General features: G+C 48.6%; 9 protein-coding genes across 9 annotated transcripts; 4 read left to right on the top strand and 5 right to left on the bottom strand.

The window, feature by feature from the left end:
- Positions 1-146: 146 nt before the first annotated feature.
- On the bottom strand, positions 147-921 carry N7517_006092 (BTB/POZ domain-containing protein; the record flags this gene model as incomplete). The annotated part of the gene is made up of 2 exons (XM_056723822.1): positions 147-822; positions 878-921. 2 exons carry the CDS (start codon positions 919-921, stop codon positions 147-149), a joined length of 720 nt encoding a protein of 239 aa, XP_056580072.1.
- Positions 922-2760: 1839 nt separating this feature from the next.
- On the top strand, positions 2761-3645 carry N7517_006091 (glutathione S-transferase family protein; the record flags this gene model as incomplete). The annotated part of the gene is made up of 4 exons (XM_056723821.1): positions 2761-2839; positions 2908-2954; positions 3001-3038; positions 3090-3645. 4 exons carry the CDS (start codon positions 2761-2763, stop codon positions 3643-3645), a joined length of 720 nt encoding a protein of 239 aa, XP_056580071.1.
- Positions 3646-4529: 884 nt separating this feature from the next.
- Positions 4530-5824, bottom strand: N7517_006090 (cyclin family protein; the record flags this gene model as incomplete). The annotated part of the gene is made up of 2 exons (XM_056723820.1): positions 4530-5124; positions 5175-5824. The coding sequence occupies 2 exons, from the start codon at positions 5822-5824 to the stop codon at positions 4530-4532; spliced, it is 1245 nt and encodes a 414-aa protein (XP_056580070.1).
- Positions 5825-8225: 2401 nt separating this feature from the next.
- xgeA (putative endoglucanase) lies at positions 8226-9049 on the bottom strand (the record flags this gene model as incomplete). The annotated part of the gene is made up of 2 exons (XM_056723819.1): positions 8226-8622; positions 8694-9049. 2 exons carry the CDS (start codon positions 9047-9049, stop codon positions 8226-8228), a joined length of 753 nt encoding a protein of 250 aa, XP_056580069.1.
- A 2340-nt stretch (positions 9050-11389) lies between these two features.
- On the top strand, positions 11390-11638 carry N7517_006088 (uncharacterized protein; the record flags this gene model as incomplete). Its single annotated transcript, XM_056723818.1, has 1 exon — positions 11390-11638. One exon carries the CDS (start codon positions 11390-11392, stop codon positions 11636-11638), a length of 249 nt encoding a protein of 82 aa, XP_056580068.1.
- A 661-nt stretch (positions 11639-12299) lies between these two features.
- On the top strand, positions 12300-13069 carry erg2 (C-8 sterol isomerase ERG2; the record flags this gene model as incomplete). The annotated part of the gene is made up of 2 exons (XM_056723817.1): positions 12300-12666; positions 12732-13069. The coding sequence occupies 2 exons, from the start codon at positions 12300-12302 to the stop codon at positions 13067-13069; spliced, it is 705 nt and encodes a 234-aa protein (XP_056580067.1).
- A 626-nt stretch (positions 13070-13695) lies between these two features.
- N7517_006086 (uncharacterized protein) lies at positions 13696-14244 on the top strand (the record flags this gene model as incomplete). Its single annotated transcript, XM_056723816.1, has 1 exon — positions 13696-14244. The coding sequence occupies one exon, from the start codon at positions 13696-13698 to the stop codon at positions 14242-14244; it is 549 nt and encodes a 182-aa protein (XP_056580066.1).
- A 207-nt stretch (positions 14245-14451) lies between these two features.
- Positions 14452-14937, bottom strand: N7517_006085 (uncharacterized protein; the record flags this gene model as incomplete). Its single annotated transcript, XM_056723815.1, has 1 exon — positions 14452-14937. One exon carries the CDS (start codon positions 14935-14937, stop codon positions 14452-14454), a length of 486 nt encoding a protein of 161 aa, XP_056580065.1.
- Positions 14938-15067: 130 nt separating this feature from the next.
- On the bottom strand, positions 15068-19351 carry N7517_006084 (ankyrin repeat domain-containing protein; the record flags this gene model as incomplete). The annotated part of the gene is made up of 1 exon (XM_056723814.1): positions 15068-19351. The coding sequence occupies one exon, from the start codon at positions 19349-19351 to the stop codon at positions 15068-15070; it is 4284 nt and encodes a 1427-aa protein (XP_056580064.1).
- Positions 19352-19872: the final 521 nt, after the last annotated feature.

Genomic DNA, 19872 nt, shown 5'->3' with positions numbered 1-19872 from the left:
AATCTTTTTTCTCTAAGCGACGCCCAATGATTGTCCCATCGGTAAAATCCAATTCCTCAACACCAACTGCCAGCGAGTCCATCCAACAAAAGCCCGTAGCTTTCCCAGATGCACTCTTCCTTCCTCCACAATGACTTACATTGTCACTAATATAGACACAACCTTTGCACACCAATTGGGTCTTTGAAACAAGCATTTCCATGGGGCTCTAGTCCATTTAGGGTTAGCCTCACTTCATGGAGGAGGTCAGCTGCAACTTTAGGATATCGTTGAGCTAGTTCGGCAAATTTGTGGTTTTCGGTCTGAAGATACCCTGCAACGGAGGCTGCGGCCAAGATTTGACGTACTGGATGCCCGTCATGTAAGAGAATTCCCGAAATAATATCTTGATCATCTAGCCAAAAGATATTGTTGTTGACGAAAGAGCCGTCAATGTCATCCTCGAGTTGTGGATTGGCAATAATGGTTTCCTTGATGTATTGGGCTATTTGAGATTCGATTCCCGTAATCTCGTACTTGTCCGCAAGTCTTGCGAGCTCGACGGCAGCCGAAATGTGCTCTTCGGGTGAATCATAATCGAGGTCGAACTTGATGAAACGCAGATATAGCCATTGAAAAAGTGCTTCGAGACTCCGTGGGGAGATAACGCCATTCATTTCTTCCAGTTTCACCGTCTCCTGTTTGGCCTCGAGAAAGCCGCCTGCGAACATGGCTGAGAAAACCCGCGACTCTGTGCAGAGGAGTGCTTTAGAGACTGTGTATCCACAACCGATAGGTTGGACTTGTATCTTAACCAGAGGGCCATGGAATAGTGGAAGCCGCCTGGATAATGAAGTGTTAGGTAATGGATGCCATTCCTGAGCAATACCATACTTACGATGTTGCGAACGATGCAACACTTTGTTCAGATGTCTCAGCCATTTCCACTTTGATAGGTTGACTGTTTGAAAAGACTGGTTGTGAGTTGGGAAGGAGAATAGTGATAGTGACGTGGAGATGGCTTTATGTGATGACTTCTAAAGTCATTTGTTGTCTACTATGCAGTGACTACAACCACCAGCCCAGCATAAAATTCAGTGTAGTTTATTAAATCAAATAGATGCTTTGCTAGGAGAAATGGGCGTCTCAGTTAGACTTCAGCTTTCTAGCTATGCTCTTTTCGATATGGGTATGTCAATGCCGCTATTTCCAACCCCATCCCAGTGCTCATATTTCCTTCTTTCTGTTCAGGTGCAGCTCGATTCTAGCCCAGGAGTACTTCTTCTCCGTTAAGGGGATCTTCGAAAGCGATATCGTCGAAGGGTTGGTTTGGTTCGCTTAGGGTATGTCGCACCTCGTGGAGAAGATCGGCTCCAGAGGTGGGATAGTCTTCAGTTTCTTGAGAAAACTTGTGTGTTTTGTTCCGAAGGTATCTTGCGACGCAGGCCGCAGCCAAGATACGGCGTAACGGGTGTCCCTGGGGCAAGAAGGTCGCCGAAATGATGTGTTCCGAACTAAGCGAGGCGGTATTGTCCCCGGAACGCAGGGTAATCACTTGCTTGATATGTTGAGCCACTTCGAACTCAATGGCGGTGATACCATAATTTTCGGAAAGCCTTGCCAGCTCGATAGCAGCTGAGGTACTGTTTTCCTTGTCTTTGATCTCAAACTTAACAACCCGAAGATAGAGCTACTGAATGAGTGCTTTGATAGTGCGGATGGAGAAAATATATAAAGCACTTGAGAGATATATAAAAGATATATAAAAGATATATAAGAAATATATAAGTGATATTTGGGAGAGAGTTAAAAGATATCTGAGAGGTATATGAAAGGTATCTAATCGAACATTTTAAAAGATGTTAGAAGGATATACAAAAGCAGATCTCAAATATTAAGGTCTCTAACATTGTTGCCAGGTATTTGAACAAAGAGTGCGGTCGATTCAAGATACTAGATATGGGGGAAGAGGAGGTAAAAATAGCAAAAGCCACTACAAAGCAGACACTCCTCGGATGCGGGGAGTATAACATCTTCTTCTGGTTTCTCAGCCCTATTGGAAGTCCTAAACAGGAACATATGTCAGCCCATTCCCACATAGTCACGTGTGTACACCCTGGTCGACTGCCACCGTTTCCCTCTCCCCTCGTGGGCCGTGGAGTCTCACAACACTATCCTACGAATGGACTGGAGAATCTCTGTAATTACCTTACGTCCATTTAAAGCATTATTATTTTCTTTAACGGTTATACAGTGGTGAGAATCCTGAGGATGCGAAATGGCTTAAACATAATCTTGAGCCCAGATTCTGGCAGGAAATTCAGGATGGATTTCAGCTAGAAAGAGATATAGCTGAGAGTGGTTGTGCAACGGGCGCCATAAGCTGCATTACGGGGCCTTAACGAATAGAATGTGTCAGATCCCTGCGGCATATTTTAAGGGGAGGTTTCACTGATGGAGGCTGGAGGTTTTTGGGTTTTGTGGCTGGGAGTAATGGAGAGTTATGTTAGGCTGACCCTGAAACTGAGGCTGAAAATAAGCCAAGGGCAAGAAGGGATATGCAATATCAATGGACAGGATGCGCAAGGACTCTAGCTATAAAGTGCTCGAAATCAGTTATAACCTATAAGCCCTGGAATAGTGATAGGATAGATATGGAAGGTCCGCTTTTTAGACCGCTTGTTGGATTGGTAATATTATTTCCAAGTTTTCATACCGGTCCCACAGGTCCACAACTTTAAATAACTCCAAGCTCCCTCCATTAAAACATATCCATCCAATATGGCAAATCAATATGTACTCTACGACATTCCTTCCGGCAAGGCACCATCTGTGACATGGTCTCCTAACCCATGGAAAAGTCAGTGAAGCGCCATACCCATTGGCTGTATACACTTCAGGAATCCACATACCAACTGACCACCATAGCTCGGCTCCTTTTCAATTTCAAAGGTCTTGATTATCGAACGCAATGGGTAAGTAAGATCTCACAAAACCGAAGACAATTGCTAACCATGACAGGTTGAGTACCCGGACATCAAGTCCACATTGGAACCCCAGTACGACTCCAACAATTCTTGAGTATAGAAAACCCCCTCTAACGGCCCCAGTGTCGCACCCAATCCCGGAGCCATCGCATACTCGATCCCTACGATTACCTGCCCGGACGGAACATGGATTATGGATTCGCGCAAGATCGCGAACTATATAGAGCGTCAAGCCCCGCTTCCTTCACTCCATCTCGACTCAATCTATCTCGAAAAAGTCGAGCGTATATGGTCTCAGTTTATGAAAGCCTTTATGCCGATATTCATTCCCCTGGTTCCGAAGCGTATCCTGAATCCCGAAAGCCTGGACTACTGGTATACGACTCGTGAAAAAATGGTTGGGATGTCACTTGATCAATTTGAGAGCGAGAAAGGTGGTGATCAGACATGGAACGAGCTGGAGCCTGCTCTTCGTGAAGTGACTGCTTTGTTGAAGGAGAATGAAGGGCCTTTCTTTATGGGGAAGACTGTTAGCTATGCTGACCTTGTGTGGGTTAGTATCCTTCTTTTCAATCAGAAGTTGGGGTCGGATGTTTTCCAGGAAGCGATGGAAAGGACTGGGGATTCGAGGGTGCATTTGGACCTGATGCAGGCTGTTGAGCCTTGGTGTGGTTATTGAAGTTTACTATAGAATTACAATAAGCAAGATGATGGGAACGAGGTGTCCGGTTGATACAATAGAATACAATATATTCAACCCCTACTAAGGAACTGGGTCTATCGATTTATAAGCTTCTGGATGTGACTTGGCGCTCAATAATCTTCAAAACTTGCTGAATGGTTCCATGTAATATTACAGTACGATGACTCACAGATCATGCAATTACGATAACAGTGCCGGAACCTTGGAATAACTAAATCAGCCTAGCGCATGTGGAAACCAGTTGCTTTAAATCAGGAAGTACATGATAAGAGTATGGAGGTATAGCTGATTTCGAACACTACTGTATTCCTACTATCGAGACTTCTACGCTACACCGCACACAAGATCCAAAAGTGATAAGTTTCATTGTCCAAGTAGGAGGTAAGTACAAAAGTACAACGTACATCGATCGCGAGCGCGAGCAAAAAGTCTAAAGATTCTTGGATAACATCCATTGAAAAACGAGTGAAATGTAGACCAGGATAAAAGATACCAGACATACAAACGCCGAATGCGCAAGGCAGATGCAGTAGCGAGTGGAATAAGAAAAGACAAAAAGAAAAGACGGGAGAATCACAGCTCTCGCGTAATAAAGCTCATACACATAGTGTTAGACGTATTTGAACATCAAATCGGTGTGAGCAAGGGGTATTGGCACATGTGCGTATCAACGGAGTGAACAGCTTTTTTCAAAAGCAGGAATATGGAAATGGAAAAGGAAATAAAGATCATATGATGTGGTGAGAGATAGGAGATAGGAAATAGGAAAGGTGGGTGTAGATGCATGAATAGCATCGGTGATTAAGTAAAAGATCAGATTGCTAATGAAAAAAAGGAAAGAAATCGAGAACCGGCTCGATTTAGTGTGATCGACGACCGCCCATGTACGAGCCTGTTGCGGAAGCCAGGAACCGAGCTACGAAGCCACCGCTGTGTGCGTGGTTGCTGGTCTTCAGCTTCTTGGATGGCTGGCGGATTGGCTCGAAGGATTTCTTAGATTCGAGGTGGGTCACGTTGACATAGCTATAGTTCATGGAGAGGGATGACGGGCTGCGGGATGGATCCGTGAGCATGAGGTCATCGGCGCCTTGGGAGGAGACTGTGCTGATGGAGGCTGGTGTGCCTCTTGAGCTTGGGGCGACGCTGGAGGAGCGCGAGCAGAGAGAGTTGAAGGTCTCTGCGTGGGAGAGCGCTGGCACGTCCCGGACGGATGGTGGGGAGATTGAGCGGTTGGCTCTGTTAGGAGATGCGCGCTGACGCTGGTATGGGTTGTAGCGGTCATGGTCTGCGGTATTCTGTGTTGCGTAGTGGGTATTGTGCATTGTTGGACAGGAGACGTGACTGGGGAGACGTCGGAGAGAGCTGTCGTTTGCACGACGGGTCTCGCCGCGGGCTTCGAGCTTTTGGCGACGGAGGCGGCTGGCCAGCAGATCCGCTGATGCATGGAGACGACGCCTGGGTGGGTTAGTTTTCATGATAATAAGAAATAAAATGGGATTCCATACCATTCGCGGTGTTGTTGTTGCTTGTGACGGTGTTCCTCCTCTGCGAGACGTTCTTGCTCTTGAGCGACGAGACGCTGGCGGTGGGGAACCAGGAAGGGCTCGAGATAAGTGAAGAGGTCCTGCTCGGTGATGCGCAGGTCCCAGTCGAGGAGGAAGAGGAGCTGACGTTCCATAAGGTTGACCTCGGGGAGAGAGAAGCCGAATCCTTCAAATCCCTTCACTGCGGTGTAACGGGCCCAATGTTTATTCTTGGGGCTGGAGTCATTCAAGTTCTTGGCAGCTAGGATGAGCGAGGCAAGGAAGATGCGGTGGACAGTGCAGCGCATGCCCTTTGCGACTGGTGGCAGACGGGAACGAAGACGGCCGAGGTAGACGAGACAGCTCATAAGAGTGGGCACCTGGACCTGCGACCGGGCGACGAGTGAGGCGATGAAGGCCTCGATTGAGGGAAGGGCAGGCAAGTCAGAGGGTTCCATCGGAGGGGTGGATGGTGGTGTAGGTTGGCCATTCTGGTTAACGGTGTTGGTCACATGGGCCTCACAGCGGATGACCTGCGCCGCCTGTTGAGCCAAGTGTGCTACCATTTCTCTCGTCACTCTGGTAGTGACAAACTCATCGAGAGCTGCTCGGTTGAGCGACAATGAATCCATATTGTGATGTGATAGAGGGGTATGTGGGAGGAGAAGAGGTCGAGGATGAGAATTAAGTATTTCGACAGATAGGCAGAGATCAAAGAGTTTTCAAGGCACAAATGAATTGTCTCGGACAATCCAATTGAAGGATAGACAAAAGCAGGACAAAGGTCTTTGTTGGGGGTATAGAGTCAAAATGAAGCAGGAAAGATCAAAGATCAAACAAATGTCGAACAGAGAAAGATGAATTCCTGACCAGCAGGATAACTTTCAGATCAAGTAGTTTCCTTGAAAAAAGAATGTTGCAAGTAAGGATGGGATAGTTCGGGTTGTCGTGTCAACGCGTATCGATAGCCCTAACTGAGGTTTTTCCAAGAAACTGAGACCTGGCGCAACGGATATTTATTCGAGACACAATCCACAGTTCACTGCAAGTGAGCAATAGATTGGAAAATAATGTTTCGTGGATTATTATAAGAGATGCGAATGATCAAAAGCAATGGTGTATTAAAAAGAAAGAAAGGATGACGACGTTGAGCATGTGAATGAATCTCGTGAAGAATCTGGGTGGAATACCTCTCTAGTTATAGTATCTGGTATGCGCCAGAGGGGAGGGGACGGCCTTTTTTTCCCCTGCAAGGACGGGGTCCAGTTAGAAGTGAGAAAGATAGGCCCAAGTACAGGGGGTAGAATAGAACCTGCATAGCTGGATCTAAGATACTCCAACCTTCGCGCGCGGAGGTCTGAGACGAGGGAAAGTGAGCTGATTTGTCGAGTGATGTACACTTGATAGACTATTATTGTACCTGTGCGTTTATTATCCCTAGATTCATCCAATAGAGGGTTTAGAGGGTTTTGGATCTTATTTCCATTGTTGGTTTTTGGATATTTAGCTTTGATTAACTTGATTACCTTGTTTAATCTGTTTATTCCAATTTACTTAGTGTAATAGTATTGTACATTATAAGGGGGATAATCATCGCAACACCACCTCATCCAGGATCGTCAGTTCCTTGAATTATCTATGAAACTCACGTCTCACTACGCGCTCATTCCATTCCTTGTACGCGTACCAGAATAGTATCTCGCCTCAAGCCTCTTAATGTTACTCTACTGCCTAATTTTCCAAATCAGTCCCATAAACCAACAACCAACAGCCAACAATCCACCAAATCCAACAATCCAACAAGACAATCATCACCAAAAACAGACCTCAGCTGAAAAAAAAAAAGTGGCGATTTCAGGTTGGCGCCGCGAACTCGCGTTAGTGCCCAATCACTCGAAACCTGTCAGTTTCCGATCTGATCACTCAATCCCTGTCAACCGGTCCCTTTTACAGCTTTATCCTTTTTATTCTTTTCTTTTCATTATTGGATCCCAAACCAACACCCCCTGTCACGCGACTTTAGCGTGTTCGAGGGAGACATGCCCGTGACCTTGTTGCCTGTGTAGGGGAAAATATGTAAATTATCCGAACCTTGAAATATCCCACCTCACATAAGGGAGGTCATATTGCAATTATCCCGATCTCCCCCCGTGTTCTCGTTGGATCTATCGATTATCCCCAACCACCTTTTTTTTTTTTTTTTTTCTCTAAAGGTGGGATGCATGCAATGTTCCGTGCATAGCATTTAGCGTGCCTTTCCCCTAAAAAAAGACCAAACACACTGCATATGCATCTATATAAGCGCCGGTCCCCTCTGCTTCCCGCCTTCCCGCCCAGCGCTTACAGTCCCAACATCGTGGAAGCGCTGCAACGTTTCTAATTTTATGATCTTCCAACTATATGGGTTATTCTTAGATTTTGTCTACGCGCGCTACTGCCTTTTTTTGGTTTCCCCGGACCCTCTGGGATTTGCATTCTGCGGGTCGTCATCCGCCCTTCCGCCTGAACCGAATCACTGGGTGGTATGGAATGTTGGTGTGAGACTGCGCCTCGTTTCACTATCCGGCGTCACGCTGTTGGAGGTTGGATGCGCCGTTGGGAGGGGTTGCTTTGGTATACTCCGTACACTCTTTGGCTTTGGTGGGTTCCAACTGTGCACCAGGCTGCATTGTTGATGCACCGTTGATACTCTTAGAGCTAGGCGCTTTGGATGGGGCGGTTTCAGGATTGTAGGGCTGGCTGTTTCAATGTTGGTCGGCGGTTAGAGATGTTGGTGATGGGATTTTGTATGGCTGATGGTCTTGGGGCTGAAACATCAAAATGCGACCGTACGGAGTAGGAGTACATATGTAGCAGGTTGATGCAGGTCTATGTGATGACAATTATGGCTCTATTATTGGAACCAGTACGGAATGTCGCTGATTCCCGGTGTTTTGTGGAGGTTTGAATTCTAGTTTCCATTTCTTAACGAATGTACCATCTCCCCATCCAAGTCCCAATCACACAATTCTGCTAAACCACCTGACTGGCTATTTAAACAACAGAAACAGAGTAAGAAGAAACAGTCATATCGGCCTTGCCAGTGAAAGGCTCAGTACCAGCCTGAACAGCAATCAAATACAAGCTGTCCTTCAGGGCCTGGTCCTTCTCAAGGTACGTGAAGAAGTCCAACAGGTCACCAGAGTAGCTAGTGACAGGTGCCTTAGAGACGAAGCTGTACACAGTCATGGCACCGTTAGGACCGACGTAGACATCCCACTCAATATCACTGACAGTGACGGTGGCGATGGGCTTGCCGATAGACGAGATGGGGCCCGCACCACCTAGCGCTGCAAGCCAGACCATGATCTCGTACTCCTCTGTGCCGTCAGGAGTAGAACTGAGGAACATGTCGTATGCGACATCAGCGACCACATCGGTGGTGGAGTAGCTGTTCCATTGTTAGCGGACCTGTTCTATTTAACGTATTCAAGTGCATCATGTGCACCACCTAAGACTTACCTCCATTCCCAGGCGGACTTGATGCTGCTAACAGCACTCAGAGTCTTAGGGGTGAAGTTCAGCTTGGCATTAGCGTAGCTCTTCACCTGCACCGCGGTACCGGCCCACGACCACGAGGTGTGCCACGCGATCTTGTTGCCGTCGACCGAGTCCAGTCCCGTGCACTGTGTGCCGGATGGGTCGTCATCCTGGCCCCAGAGGTTGTTGTAGAGGATGTAGTCGTCAGTCGTGGCTGTGCCCCACTGGTCGCAGAAGTCTGCGCGACGGACGAGGCCCCCCTTGGTTGGGATGGAGGCGGCGTCGCCCATGGTGGACAGCGCCAGGGAAAGGAGTGCGGGTGCGATGAAGGACTTCATGGTGACTTGTGGAACGGGTATTCAGAAATGAGAGTGTTGGTATGGAAATGGGAGCCTGGCAATATGGAACGGGCGTTGTCGGTTTGTTTTATACATGCCATGTTCTCTCGGAAGTCGTCCATATGGGGAATGACCTGGACCGGGTGGGTTCATGTTCCGTATAGAGCACGGAGTAGTCCTGTCTCACATTTCAGATTAGGGCGTGCTACTGTCTATCCATCAGCTCATGGATGGGACTCCACAACCGGGTAATCCCATGCTTGTAAGGTGCCACTGGGTCTACCGGGAAGCCGGGATTGGGGGTTGCCGCAGCCACCAAGTGCGCCTCATTGGCATCGTGGAGGAATTTTTCCACGACTGGAAGCTTGGTTATGCAGGGGCGTTATCCGTTTTCCTGCGGATTCGGGAAGATCTCCGGGCGTTGGCAGCAAATGTGAGACGATGGCGTTGCAGAGCGGGGCGGAGGAGTGCTGCTTCTAGAACGCGGTCAAATCGGAGATTGGTGAAGGTATCCGCTTTGTTCAAGATTCCCCTGAATAAACTGACAGCTTGGAGTATTTGCGAAGTTTCTCCGACTGAAAATGTCTTGTTTTTCTGTGTCTAGGATAGGGGTCGGAGTACGGAGTATGCAACTGCGCAATGTCAAGATTTGTCGACATCAAATCGAGGGGAATTGCGAAACAGCCACATCGTCACATCCAGTTCTTCAGGCATATGTACCCCGCAAACGCAACCTACAACTCTCCGGAAAATAGATGCTAACTCCAAAATCGGCTGAATATTAGCCTCAAGCCGGAGATTGCGGAATGCCGACCGTTCTTCAATGGGCGATGATCGACATTTTGATATTGAAATTAAAGTGACAGTGCAGAAGCCAAATGGTTCTTGCCATCATGTGATAGTAGATGGCTTTGATATTAGACATGGATGCATCGCAATCGTCATCGCCTCCTGGGCGACTTGAATTGCCGTGTTTAGCCTGTATTTGGCCTGCTAGCTTCAAATCCATGACGATATATATTGACCATGGCAAGTTGCTGCCGGTAGAAGTCAGAGTCCTAACAAGCATTATCCCAGATTTAGCCGCTGAAACAGATATGTCAAAGCAGATCTCATACGCCTGCCAAACGAATACGCCTACTCCTAGAAATTACTATGACAGCAGAAGTCTTCGAGGGACAGAATGACCCAAGGATGAGGGGACTAAGAAGTGGGACAAGAACAAGCGATAGTGAAGCAAGCGACAAATAATTCTGAAATTCAACTAAAGAAATATGAAGCATGAGAAAAAGAAACAGGAATGACAGACATGTAAGAGAGAAGCATCAACCAACCAGGTCATGGAGTAAGCAAACAGATAGGCCTCAGGCAACCATGTCAACATAGAACATTGAAGAAAAGAACTGCTCGGAAACCAGTGGACAACAGAGAGCTATCTCTGTGGTAAGAACAAAAAATTGGCTCAAAGAGCACGGTGTTCAGCTCCTGAATGGTCGATGGAGAACCCAAGAAAGTACAGTCTGTATCCACAGCGGTCGATGTTGGGCACTACCCGAAGGTGTACCACCGACATGCTTCGTGCCATTAGATAGGACGGGTGGTCCCGATCTAGTTTCAGCCTAACTTGGACCGCGTCAAAGATCCAATCAGTGCCCTCAATAAATCATTGGACGTGAGACTGAACTGTTGAGAGAAGAGAAAGAAGAAAGAAGAGAAATTGGGAGGGGGCAGGTATTTATACCCCAGTGCCTTAAGACGATGGGGGAACGGGGGTAGGTGACGATGTTCCCGAATAGGAAGGCACCTCTGATTGGAAGGTGCAGCTGATGGGTACATGGGTACTAAGATCTCTGATGCTATGCAGCTAGCTTCGACATCAATACATATATATCTGAGAAGACATCAGAAAGGACTGCCAAGAGAACCACCAAGAATCTCTGAGCTAAATGTCTACTCTCACTTCCATTTGTACCATCTATCTATCCACAATTATATCGTCAATATGGTCAAACTAATCATGTATCTCAGCATCGACATTCATAATGGGCAAGCCCACTAGGTTCAATGCTTCAGAATCCGAGCAACGCTAATCCTTTTACCTAATCCGTTCTCAGGAGTGAAGACGTCACCCCTGGCGAGATCTACAACGACAACGATCCTACTTATCACACTGCACACTGCACATAGGTCGAAGGTATCGAAAAGGGGGACTTGGCATTTCACCCCAAGAGGAGCGTTGGTCGGATGGACTGATCTTGATCGTCTGTCAGAATATCACGCCAGGTAGACACGATATGTTCAATGAGTAGCTGGTTTCGACTCCGAGACTCATAATTATATATGTATCTAGGCCGTCAATGGAGACCAGGCGGTCATCGGGGCATTCAGTCTGCCCTTCGTTCTAGTCTACACTGTAACACGTTTTGTTCGGTGTCGAAGAACCAACACCTGAACGACGCCGAACTGATCCACGTCCTCGGCACCTTGTCAAAATCGGACCGTGAACGAAACTGCGAGCACGATTTCGACAACCGCGGACAGGTGGGATGGGAGGACATGCCAAGGCCTCTAATGGTGGTTGTGACCTAAAATAACGTACGCTTCCTACTCGCCTATAAAGGCGTCTATATTTCATCACACGTTATAACAAAGCGGGTTGCTTAAAGAAATAATTCAATCGGGAGAGACTCGCAATCTGGGTTAGCGACATCACCTGTTGTATCAATATTCTTGGACCTCGGGGAGTATGAAGAGTAGACTGATAGATATATCTTGGCGTCGGGCTCCGCGGATTGCGGCTACGGATCACGGCAAATCCGAGCTATCATTGGACTACGAACGTTGGACAACGTACGAGGCAACCCCACGAAATGAGATATTGAGGACAAATGGCCAATAGAAGAGACGACAATTCGGATTGCGAGCATCCGGCATGGCCTGTTGACTAAAGTAAACAGTGCAAACACAAACAAAAACACAAACACAAACACATCTACACAGTGTAAAACCATTCAACTCGGCAGATTTCACCAGTATAGAGGTGCATGTATTGAACTATGAAATGAGACATATTTGAGCAAGGAATTTATATACTGTAATAATGGATTGAACAAAAGCGAGGGTGCTTTGACTATCAATTGTTTTGCTTTGCCCCACCGAGTGGAACTCCGGGGTCCAAGGGGTAAAATTAAATTTAAAGGCTGGATGGCCTTCTTTTTTTCCACTTCAGGACCCTTCTCCAATTCCCAAGATGCCTTCCAAATCCTCCAAGTCCTCCAGCTCCGGCTGCCGCTGTCGATGCTTCTCCCTGAAGTCCCTCAGCGTCCTCGCCATCTTCCTGGCCCTGTTCTCCGCCGTCTACCGATTCCTCGATGCGCGTCTTGAGCAATTCTACATCTTCGACCCAGAGCACCTCCACGATCTCTCCCAGCGCGCTATCAGCGCCCACGGCGAGGACGCCCGCTCCATTGTCAACTTCATTGTCGCCGAACTGGAGCAGAAGGTCGGCGCCAACTACGTGAACACCGAGGAGGAGTGGGTATTCAACAACGCTGGCGGCGCCATGGGCGCCATGTACGTGATCCACGCCAGTATCACTGAGTACCTGATCATCTTTGGTGAGTTTTGTGCCCGCGACGAAGTCTACCGCATTTTTTCCTGTTCTAACCAAATTTATCTGCAGGTACCGCCATCGGAACTGAAGGTCACAGCGGCCGCCACACCGCCGACGACTACTTCAACATCCTCCAGGGTACCCAGCTCGCCTACGTCCCCGGCGAATTCAAGCCCGAGGTCTACCCCGCCGGTAGCGTGCACCACCTGGTCCGCGGCCAGGTCAAGCAGTACAAGATGGATAGGTCTTGCTTTGCGCTCGAGTACGCCCGTGGCTGGATCCCTCCCATGCTCTTCTTTGGTTACGCCGATACCTTCTCCAGCACCCTGGACTTCCCGACGCTGTGGGCTACCTCGCGCATCACTGCCCGTGAGATGGTTGGCAACTTGATGCAGATGAAGCTGTAATTGAGCATACCCTTTTGCTTTGTGTTGATATGGAGGCTTCGGTTGGATTGATGAGGTCTATGTGGAATGTATGATATGGGCATTTGGATTCGATTCTGTGCGTTGGGTACCTGGCGAGGTGCTGTTTCGGTTGTAAAAGTTACTGGACATAGTGGATACATAATCGGTAGTACCGAGCACATTTTTTAATGATATCATCAGCTGAGGTTGTCGAGCTGGTTTGCAACACTGATCATTGGACTTTGAGTGCAGTTGATTTATGACACGGACTGGCGTTAGCCCAATCTGCTGCTTTTGCCGTCAATTACAACCCGTAGAAAAAGACGCCAGGCCTTTGAAGCCTGAAACTCGATACTCTAATGTCGTAGCCAACAGTTACTTCAGGCTGCAAGAGATATATGTGGCTCTAAATAGACTATAGCCAAATGCGTATGCTCATTGAAAAGCAGCCACTCCCTCGAGTCTGTTCATACCTGATCGATTCGTAAAACCCACTACCAATATCAGCATGAGGTAGGTTGACTTTAACGACATCTTTGCCTAATCACCTGTGCACCTATAAAATGCAGAGTTTAACAGCCTGGGCTCCAACTCAACAGCCAAGAGGATCTAGCTCGCAGTCTCACATGCTCTCGCAGCCAGGAATAGGAGATCCCCAGGCCGGCTTTTACAGCTTGATGGCAGCACCTTCTGCACTCAGGCAACTTGGAACCTTGAATGCTATGGTTGATGTAGCTGCATCACCTTTGCCCCAAATGCGCGCCAGCGCAATTGCAATGTCCCCGACTCCTGCTTTGCCAAAGACCCCAGTGAAGAGAATGCAGGAGCTTATTCAGCTGCAAACATTTGAGGGTAGCTGGATGTGGTCGAATGAACTCTTCGAGCTCTTGGAATGTGACATGAGCGCAACAATCACGAAATTGGCCACGCTGTACGCTTGTGCCGGTCGAACGATTGAACATGGGTTCCCGCATGGCGATGAGTCGACGGTTCTCGCAACCCTGCTTGCAATGGGATGGCTACTGAAGAAGCACTCGGGTTGGAGGGGTGTTTGGGAGCTTGTGCATGCCAAAGCCTCTGAGTGGGTTAGACTTGAATTGAAGAGGATGCAGAATCAGGGGTTACCTGGTGCTATTATTGCACCAATCCGGGATGAGATTGTTCATATGGTCTAAGAGATGATCTCGGTGGTGGAGGTGGATTTTGATTTCGGTTCTTACACATTTGCTTACAGGATTGCTCATGCTGGGTATGGATGGATGGTATTCGCTTGGAATTGAGAGAAAGGAAACAAAAAAAAAGTATTGCATCGCTTTGCAATGGAAAGAAAATTCTAACGTTGTTGCTTTTTTTTTTGTTTTTCCCTTTTCTTGTCTGGATAATTAAGTATCTCGAGAACGAGTAGCGCCATGCTCAAGTAGCACCATGGCGGCCGCCACATTTCCAATTCCGACTGCGTACTCGAAGGGTGAATACTGTTGGATTGTATGGGTACATCCATTTGGGTTGGCCCCATTTTTAAGAAGAACCTCGACAGTTCGGGCACTGATTTGCAGTTGACGCTCGGCCTCCTGGTCAATTGACCTTGGGATATCAACTAGTATATCCAGTGGGGCGAGGTCATCGCAACCCACTAGTTTGTTAATATCAACCCCACCCCGGTCGATTGCACGCTGTATTCCGTCGATGTCTTTGGAGTAGACGGCGGCTTTGAACATCTCGGCGCGCAAGCGAGGTGTATCCAGATTGTCCCCACACTCGTCATCAATAAATTCGACGATTTCTTGGCTTCTGTACATCACGATGAGCCTTGGGTCGAAATGTTTCGACATGTTCTGGTCGTTCTTCTTCAGATGATCGATCCACATTTTCAGCACTTCCTTATTGCCCTGCTTGATATGAAAGTACAGGAGATTGGTTGTAGGGTGAATATCTGTGACCCCACCGAAGATCAACGGGCAGTTATTTGAAACGAGCACATGAACAGATATGCAGCGATCAACGGCTCGATCTATTCTCAGATAGTAGCATAGGTATGCTGGGACGTGCCTTGGCCGCCTGCAGAAGTTCCCTGGCTGCCACAGGATCGTGACTTCGTTCGACAATGAGGTCAAAGAAGCCATGGTTGCAGTCTAGCTCCCCGGCGGTCAAAATATCGAGAAAATGATCCGACATCATCAAAGATTTATCAAACTCCAAAAGAATTTGAAAATCGCAGATCTCTTGCTCCTGGGCCCAAAAATGGGTCCTATACCCAGCATTGGCGGCTACTACTAACGCTCTCTCTGTAATCGCGATGTCTTGCACCGCATTGAGGAATGTTCGCAGAAGCATCGGACCGGGCTTCCCAATCGTCGCTTCAAGGGGCGTCTGGAGAGGTGCATCGTTGTTAGCAGCAGAAGGGGTATCATATCGAGGCTTTCCATCACTCGTCAGGAGCATTCTGGGATGATGTGGATCTGCCCCCCTCTCCATTAAGATGCTGAGGACCCCAGGTTGATCACCATCTATGGCTGCGAATAAGGGGGTCCCAAAGTATGGAGTCGGGGAGTCGACGATGGCGCCTTGATCCAGAAGAAGACGAACCACATCAACAAGCCCGGTGAAGGAGGCAACGTGTATTGCCTGACCGAACTCACTATCTCCTATATCTGTCCTTGCACCGGCTTCCAAAAGGCACCTCACTATACTCTCCATGTCACAGATTATTGTGGATCTTTCGGCAATATGGGCCTCGTGGTCACCGGTTAATGCACCCTGAAATCCACACAGCACGGCAAGGAGTGGCGTGTGATTGTCTTCATTAAGCTGGTTCACATCAGCTCCGTGAGCTAGAAGATGCTGAACGACTTCAACATTCATGTGATCGGCTGCGGAGTGGAGGGGCATACTTCCGTAGGTGTCTCCCACCCCAGGGTCGATGCCTTGGTCGAGGCATTGGCGCACGGAGGGTAAAGAACCACAAACACATGCGAGAACGAGCGTGTAGGGCTCCAGCACAACAACGTATTTGAGAATACACTCAAATGCAGAACAATTCCCTATCAATGCAGCTTCCACTAGGCCTTCAACGAAGGCCCTGCTCCTGCTGTCCTGTCTTGATGATGATTTAAGGAGAATATCAAGAACCTTCAACTTCGACAATGACCAATTATCCGCAAATGTACTGACGATAGCGTTGGGTATACCGAATACAGACACGTCAGGTAGCGCTGCCCCATGCAAGAGTAGTATTTCCACTATAACTGGGAATCCATTCTTGCAAGCTTCGCTGAGAGCCGTGGGGGATGCTGGCGACTCGGAATCGTTGTCACCAGGAGATATTGGATGGGAAGCAAATTGCACTTTCCGCGCCGATGGCTTTTGTGATTGTCGATTTGGATCTGCGCCATTCTCAAGCAATAACCGCACAATATTCAGATGTCCACGACTTGCAGCAGCAACGAGAGGAATGCCCAACATACCGCCACTGTTCATGTTCACATCTGCGCCGTGATCTAGTAACAGCTGGGCAATTTCAATATGCCCATTGCGACATGACACACTTAGCGGGGTATCGGTGCTTCGGCCGCTGTGGACCAGGGACTCCTTTGCTGTAACATTGACACGGGCTCCTGCCACTATCAATCTGGACACAAGATCTGCGTTTCCATCTGCACAAGCGGTGACCAGAACGGACGGGTCTGGAGGTTTTGGCCTTTCGGCCGCGAGCAAGCATTCAAAAACATCACGCCTTTTAAAATCTAACGCTAGGGAAAGAAAAGAGTTGCCGCTCGAACGATTCAACTGGGCTCCTCGCTCTATCAGCAGCTGGACTGCTGCGAGATGACCTCCGTGAATGGCTCTTGATAATGGGCACTGCATATCATTGCGTTGAATGTCACCGTTGGGGTTTTCCCCTGAGGCCAGAAGAGCCTCCATAACCTGGATATGGCCGTACTGTGCTGCACCACCTAGGGCGGCGGTCCCCTCGATAGATGGCATCGAGTCAGTCTGCTCGCAGACCCCCTTCTCAATTAATAGCTTGACAATTTGAGCGTCCCCTGCGGTTGCTGCAATAGCAAGGAACTGGTGAAATACGTCCTCAGTTGCTCGTTGGCAAGGAAGTCGGGAAAAGAGTAATTCTATAAGCGTTCGAATGCCACTGTTCATGAATCGGCGCGCCTGGTCTGCGGTGTAAGAATGTCTCTCGGAAAACATCAGGTCCCACACCTGTGTTCTATCGGGCCGCTCCATGAGACGCAACGACCTTTCCAATGTGGTCAGTATTTCGGGGATCAAGACTCCATCGCGCGTCACTGGAACTCCCGTGCCAGCCTGCAAAAGCTTCAACAGCACACGAAATGCAACGGCAGAGTCTCTCTTGGTTGCCAACATAACCAATTTCCGCCTGTTGGACTTCTGATTCGCGTTGCTTTCGTCATTTGAATCAATGTATTTTTCATCATCATTGTCAAAGACCATTTTCTGAAGGATTCGCTCGATCACCCTGTCATTGCCCCACTTCACTGCAATCTCGAGGGAACTTTCACCTGATCCATCTGGATTGCTTGGCTCACAACCTTGGTCAAATATTAGGGAAACCAGCGCTTCCTGGCGACGCTCTTTCTCGCTGACTGCATCGCTGGTATCAAAACCCGGCGTTGCCTCGGCGTAGCGCACCCGATGGAAACCCAATAGTGCCGCCTGAAGCGCGGTCGTGGCCTTGGAGGAGAGACTATTAACTAGTGACTGCCACACAATTGGGGGGAAAACCGCCAGACTTCTGCGGCTTAGCTCCTGAGCACCTAGTTGGGTGTTCCTTGGGCGCCACGTTCGAAAACCACTGGGGTACATATCTGAGAAGTCCTTGTCCGGTATCTCAATGGCAAGTCCGCCATCCGGGTCAAGATGCCCGACTAGAGCTCTTCTTTGTACTGTGGCTAGGGCATCTGCTCCCTCCTGGAGGCACAAACGAACAACCTCAAGATGTCCAACTTCCGTGGCGACGATCATCGCGATATTCATAACTGCATCGGAGATGTGGTCCTTGAAGCGCGGAGTATTGATCAAAGTCTTCACGATTTCGGTATGTCCATGACTTGCGGCGCCGACGAGGGCGTTTTCGATGAAGCTAGTACTGTGAAGGGACTGTCCCCGGTCTAGCTGCTCATTTAGCAACTTGTGAAGAACTCTACGACGTCCAAAAATGGCCGCCGTGTAGCTACCAATAGCAAGCTGCCGCGCGCTGAGAGTGAGTTTTCCCTCTCTTCGTGTAAGAAGACATCTGACCATGCGAAGTCCCGACCTGCAGCAAACAGCGAAAGAAGGCATGATTACATGTGTATTGCAGCCCTGCGCCTCAATTATCACAAGTAAACTGTTTATCAAGTTGCTGTGGCGTGATTGCAATGCCACCGTAAGGAGGCGACTGAGGAGTATTTTGATACCATCTAGCTCGTCGCCATCAAGATCCGAGTCTAGCTCGGTTTTATCACCATCTTCTATCTCATTATTAGCACCTTCAACACCATTACTGGGGTGCTCATTCTGCAATTCGAGACATAAGTCCAGAAGCGATGGATCAGCAACAGACGTTCCATGAATTGCAAGTCGCTGTCTCTCGGTATCTTGGTTCTCCCCGTCAGAACAATGCAGAAGCCAGTCACAAAGGAGAGTCGCAGCCGCAAAGTGTCTCTTTGTCGCTGCGCTTTCGATAACGGGAAGAATGGAAGCCACAAGGTGGCGAGATGGCTCAGGGTGGAATTTCAGTAGAGTCAAGATAGTTGTCCGGTGTCTCCTCGGTATCGCAGCCTGGAGACTCGCAGCCCACATCTTATGATAACTTTCAGTCTCGCGTTCTTTGATGGCCTGGTACGATCTCCGAACAAATTCGACGTGTCCATTCCTTGCCGCTGCTATGAGCACGTCACTCAGACCTTTTTCGAGATTGAGATATTTTGCGCCCGCCTCCAACATAATTTCCAATGCCTCAAACTGCCCGTGACTCGCGGCGGTGCGAAGGGCCAACCGCACTTCGTTTGTAGTCGTGGAAGGACGCAGCAATTGGTACCGTAGACCGGGAATGTCACCCACACTTGCCCTGAGCTGCAAAGTTGTGGCGTTGCCATTCTGAGAACCCCTGGCACTCTCTGAGTCGGAGGAGTCGCTAAGAACAGACGTGTCGTTTGAATCAGCCTCATCATGGACATCTCTTGATACAACAGTTGTCCTAAGGTCATCTTCAAGGAGATCGATGGCGTTTCCCCAATCTGGGCTTGGCACGGGAAGTGGGTTTGCCATTACGCGCCGACGGATATTCTGCGCACAAGCAGACTGCAATTGTATTTTCCTTTGTCGCCATCAAAGTGAGGAGTCGTGGGCCATGTAAGCCTTGGCACTCTTACTGTCACGAGTGGCTAAAAGCGTAGCGTGCACTGCCCCGTTTAGCAAAGAATGGCCCCTATCAGCAAATAGAGGGTCAGGGGGGCCACGAGGCGGGGAACTCGCCTTCATATCACATAGGAACTCATTGAAGCCTCCTGAGAGCTATATCATACGACCTTGGGGGAACTGGGGATAATCCACACTTGTCGGGAGCGATCTCGGAGGTCATGACCCCGTCTCGCGTCCGCTCCGCCACATGTTAAGCTCAATTCTCCACAGTATTGGGCTTGGGATTGAAAGCTCCGCGGTTTGACGTGAAGCATTTAACTGCCATGATCTTACCGTCTTGTTGTGCTTGCCATCTCACCATCAAAACTGCCTCTTGCTTCCCCCTTAAAACAAAGTCAGCCAACAACAGTGATAGCCTTCGTCTTGTC

This window comes from Penicillium concentricum, assembly GCF_028827145.1.
Source record: "Penicillium concentricum strain IBT 3081 chromosome Unknown utg000002l_segment0_segment0, whole genome shotgun sequence".
Taxonomy (NCBI): domain Eukaryota; kingdom Fungi; phylum Ascomycota; class Eurotiomycetes; order Eurotiales; family Aspergillaceae; genus Penicillium; species Penicillium concentricum.
The sequence above is the reverse complement of the archived record's forward strand: the minus strand, read 5'-3'. Positions and strand labels throughout refer to the sequence as shown.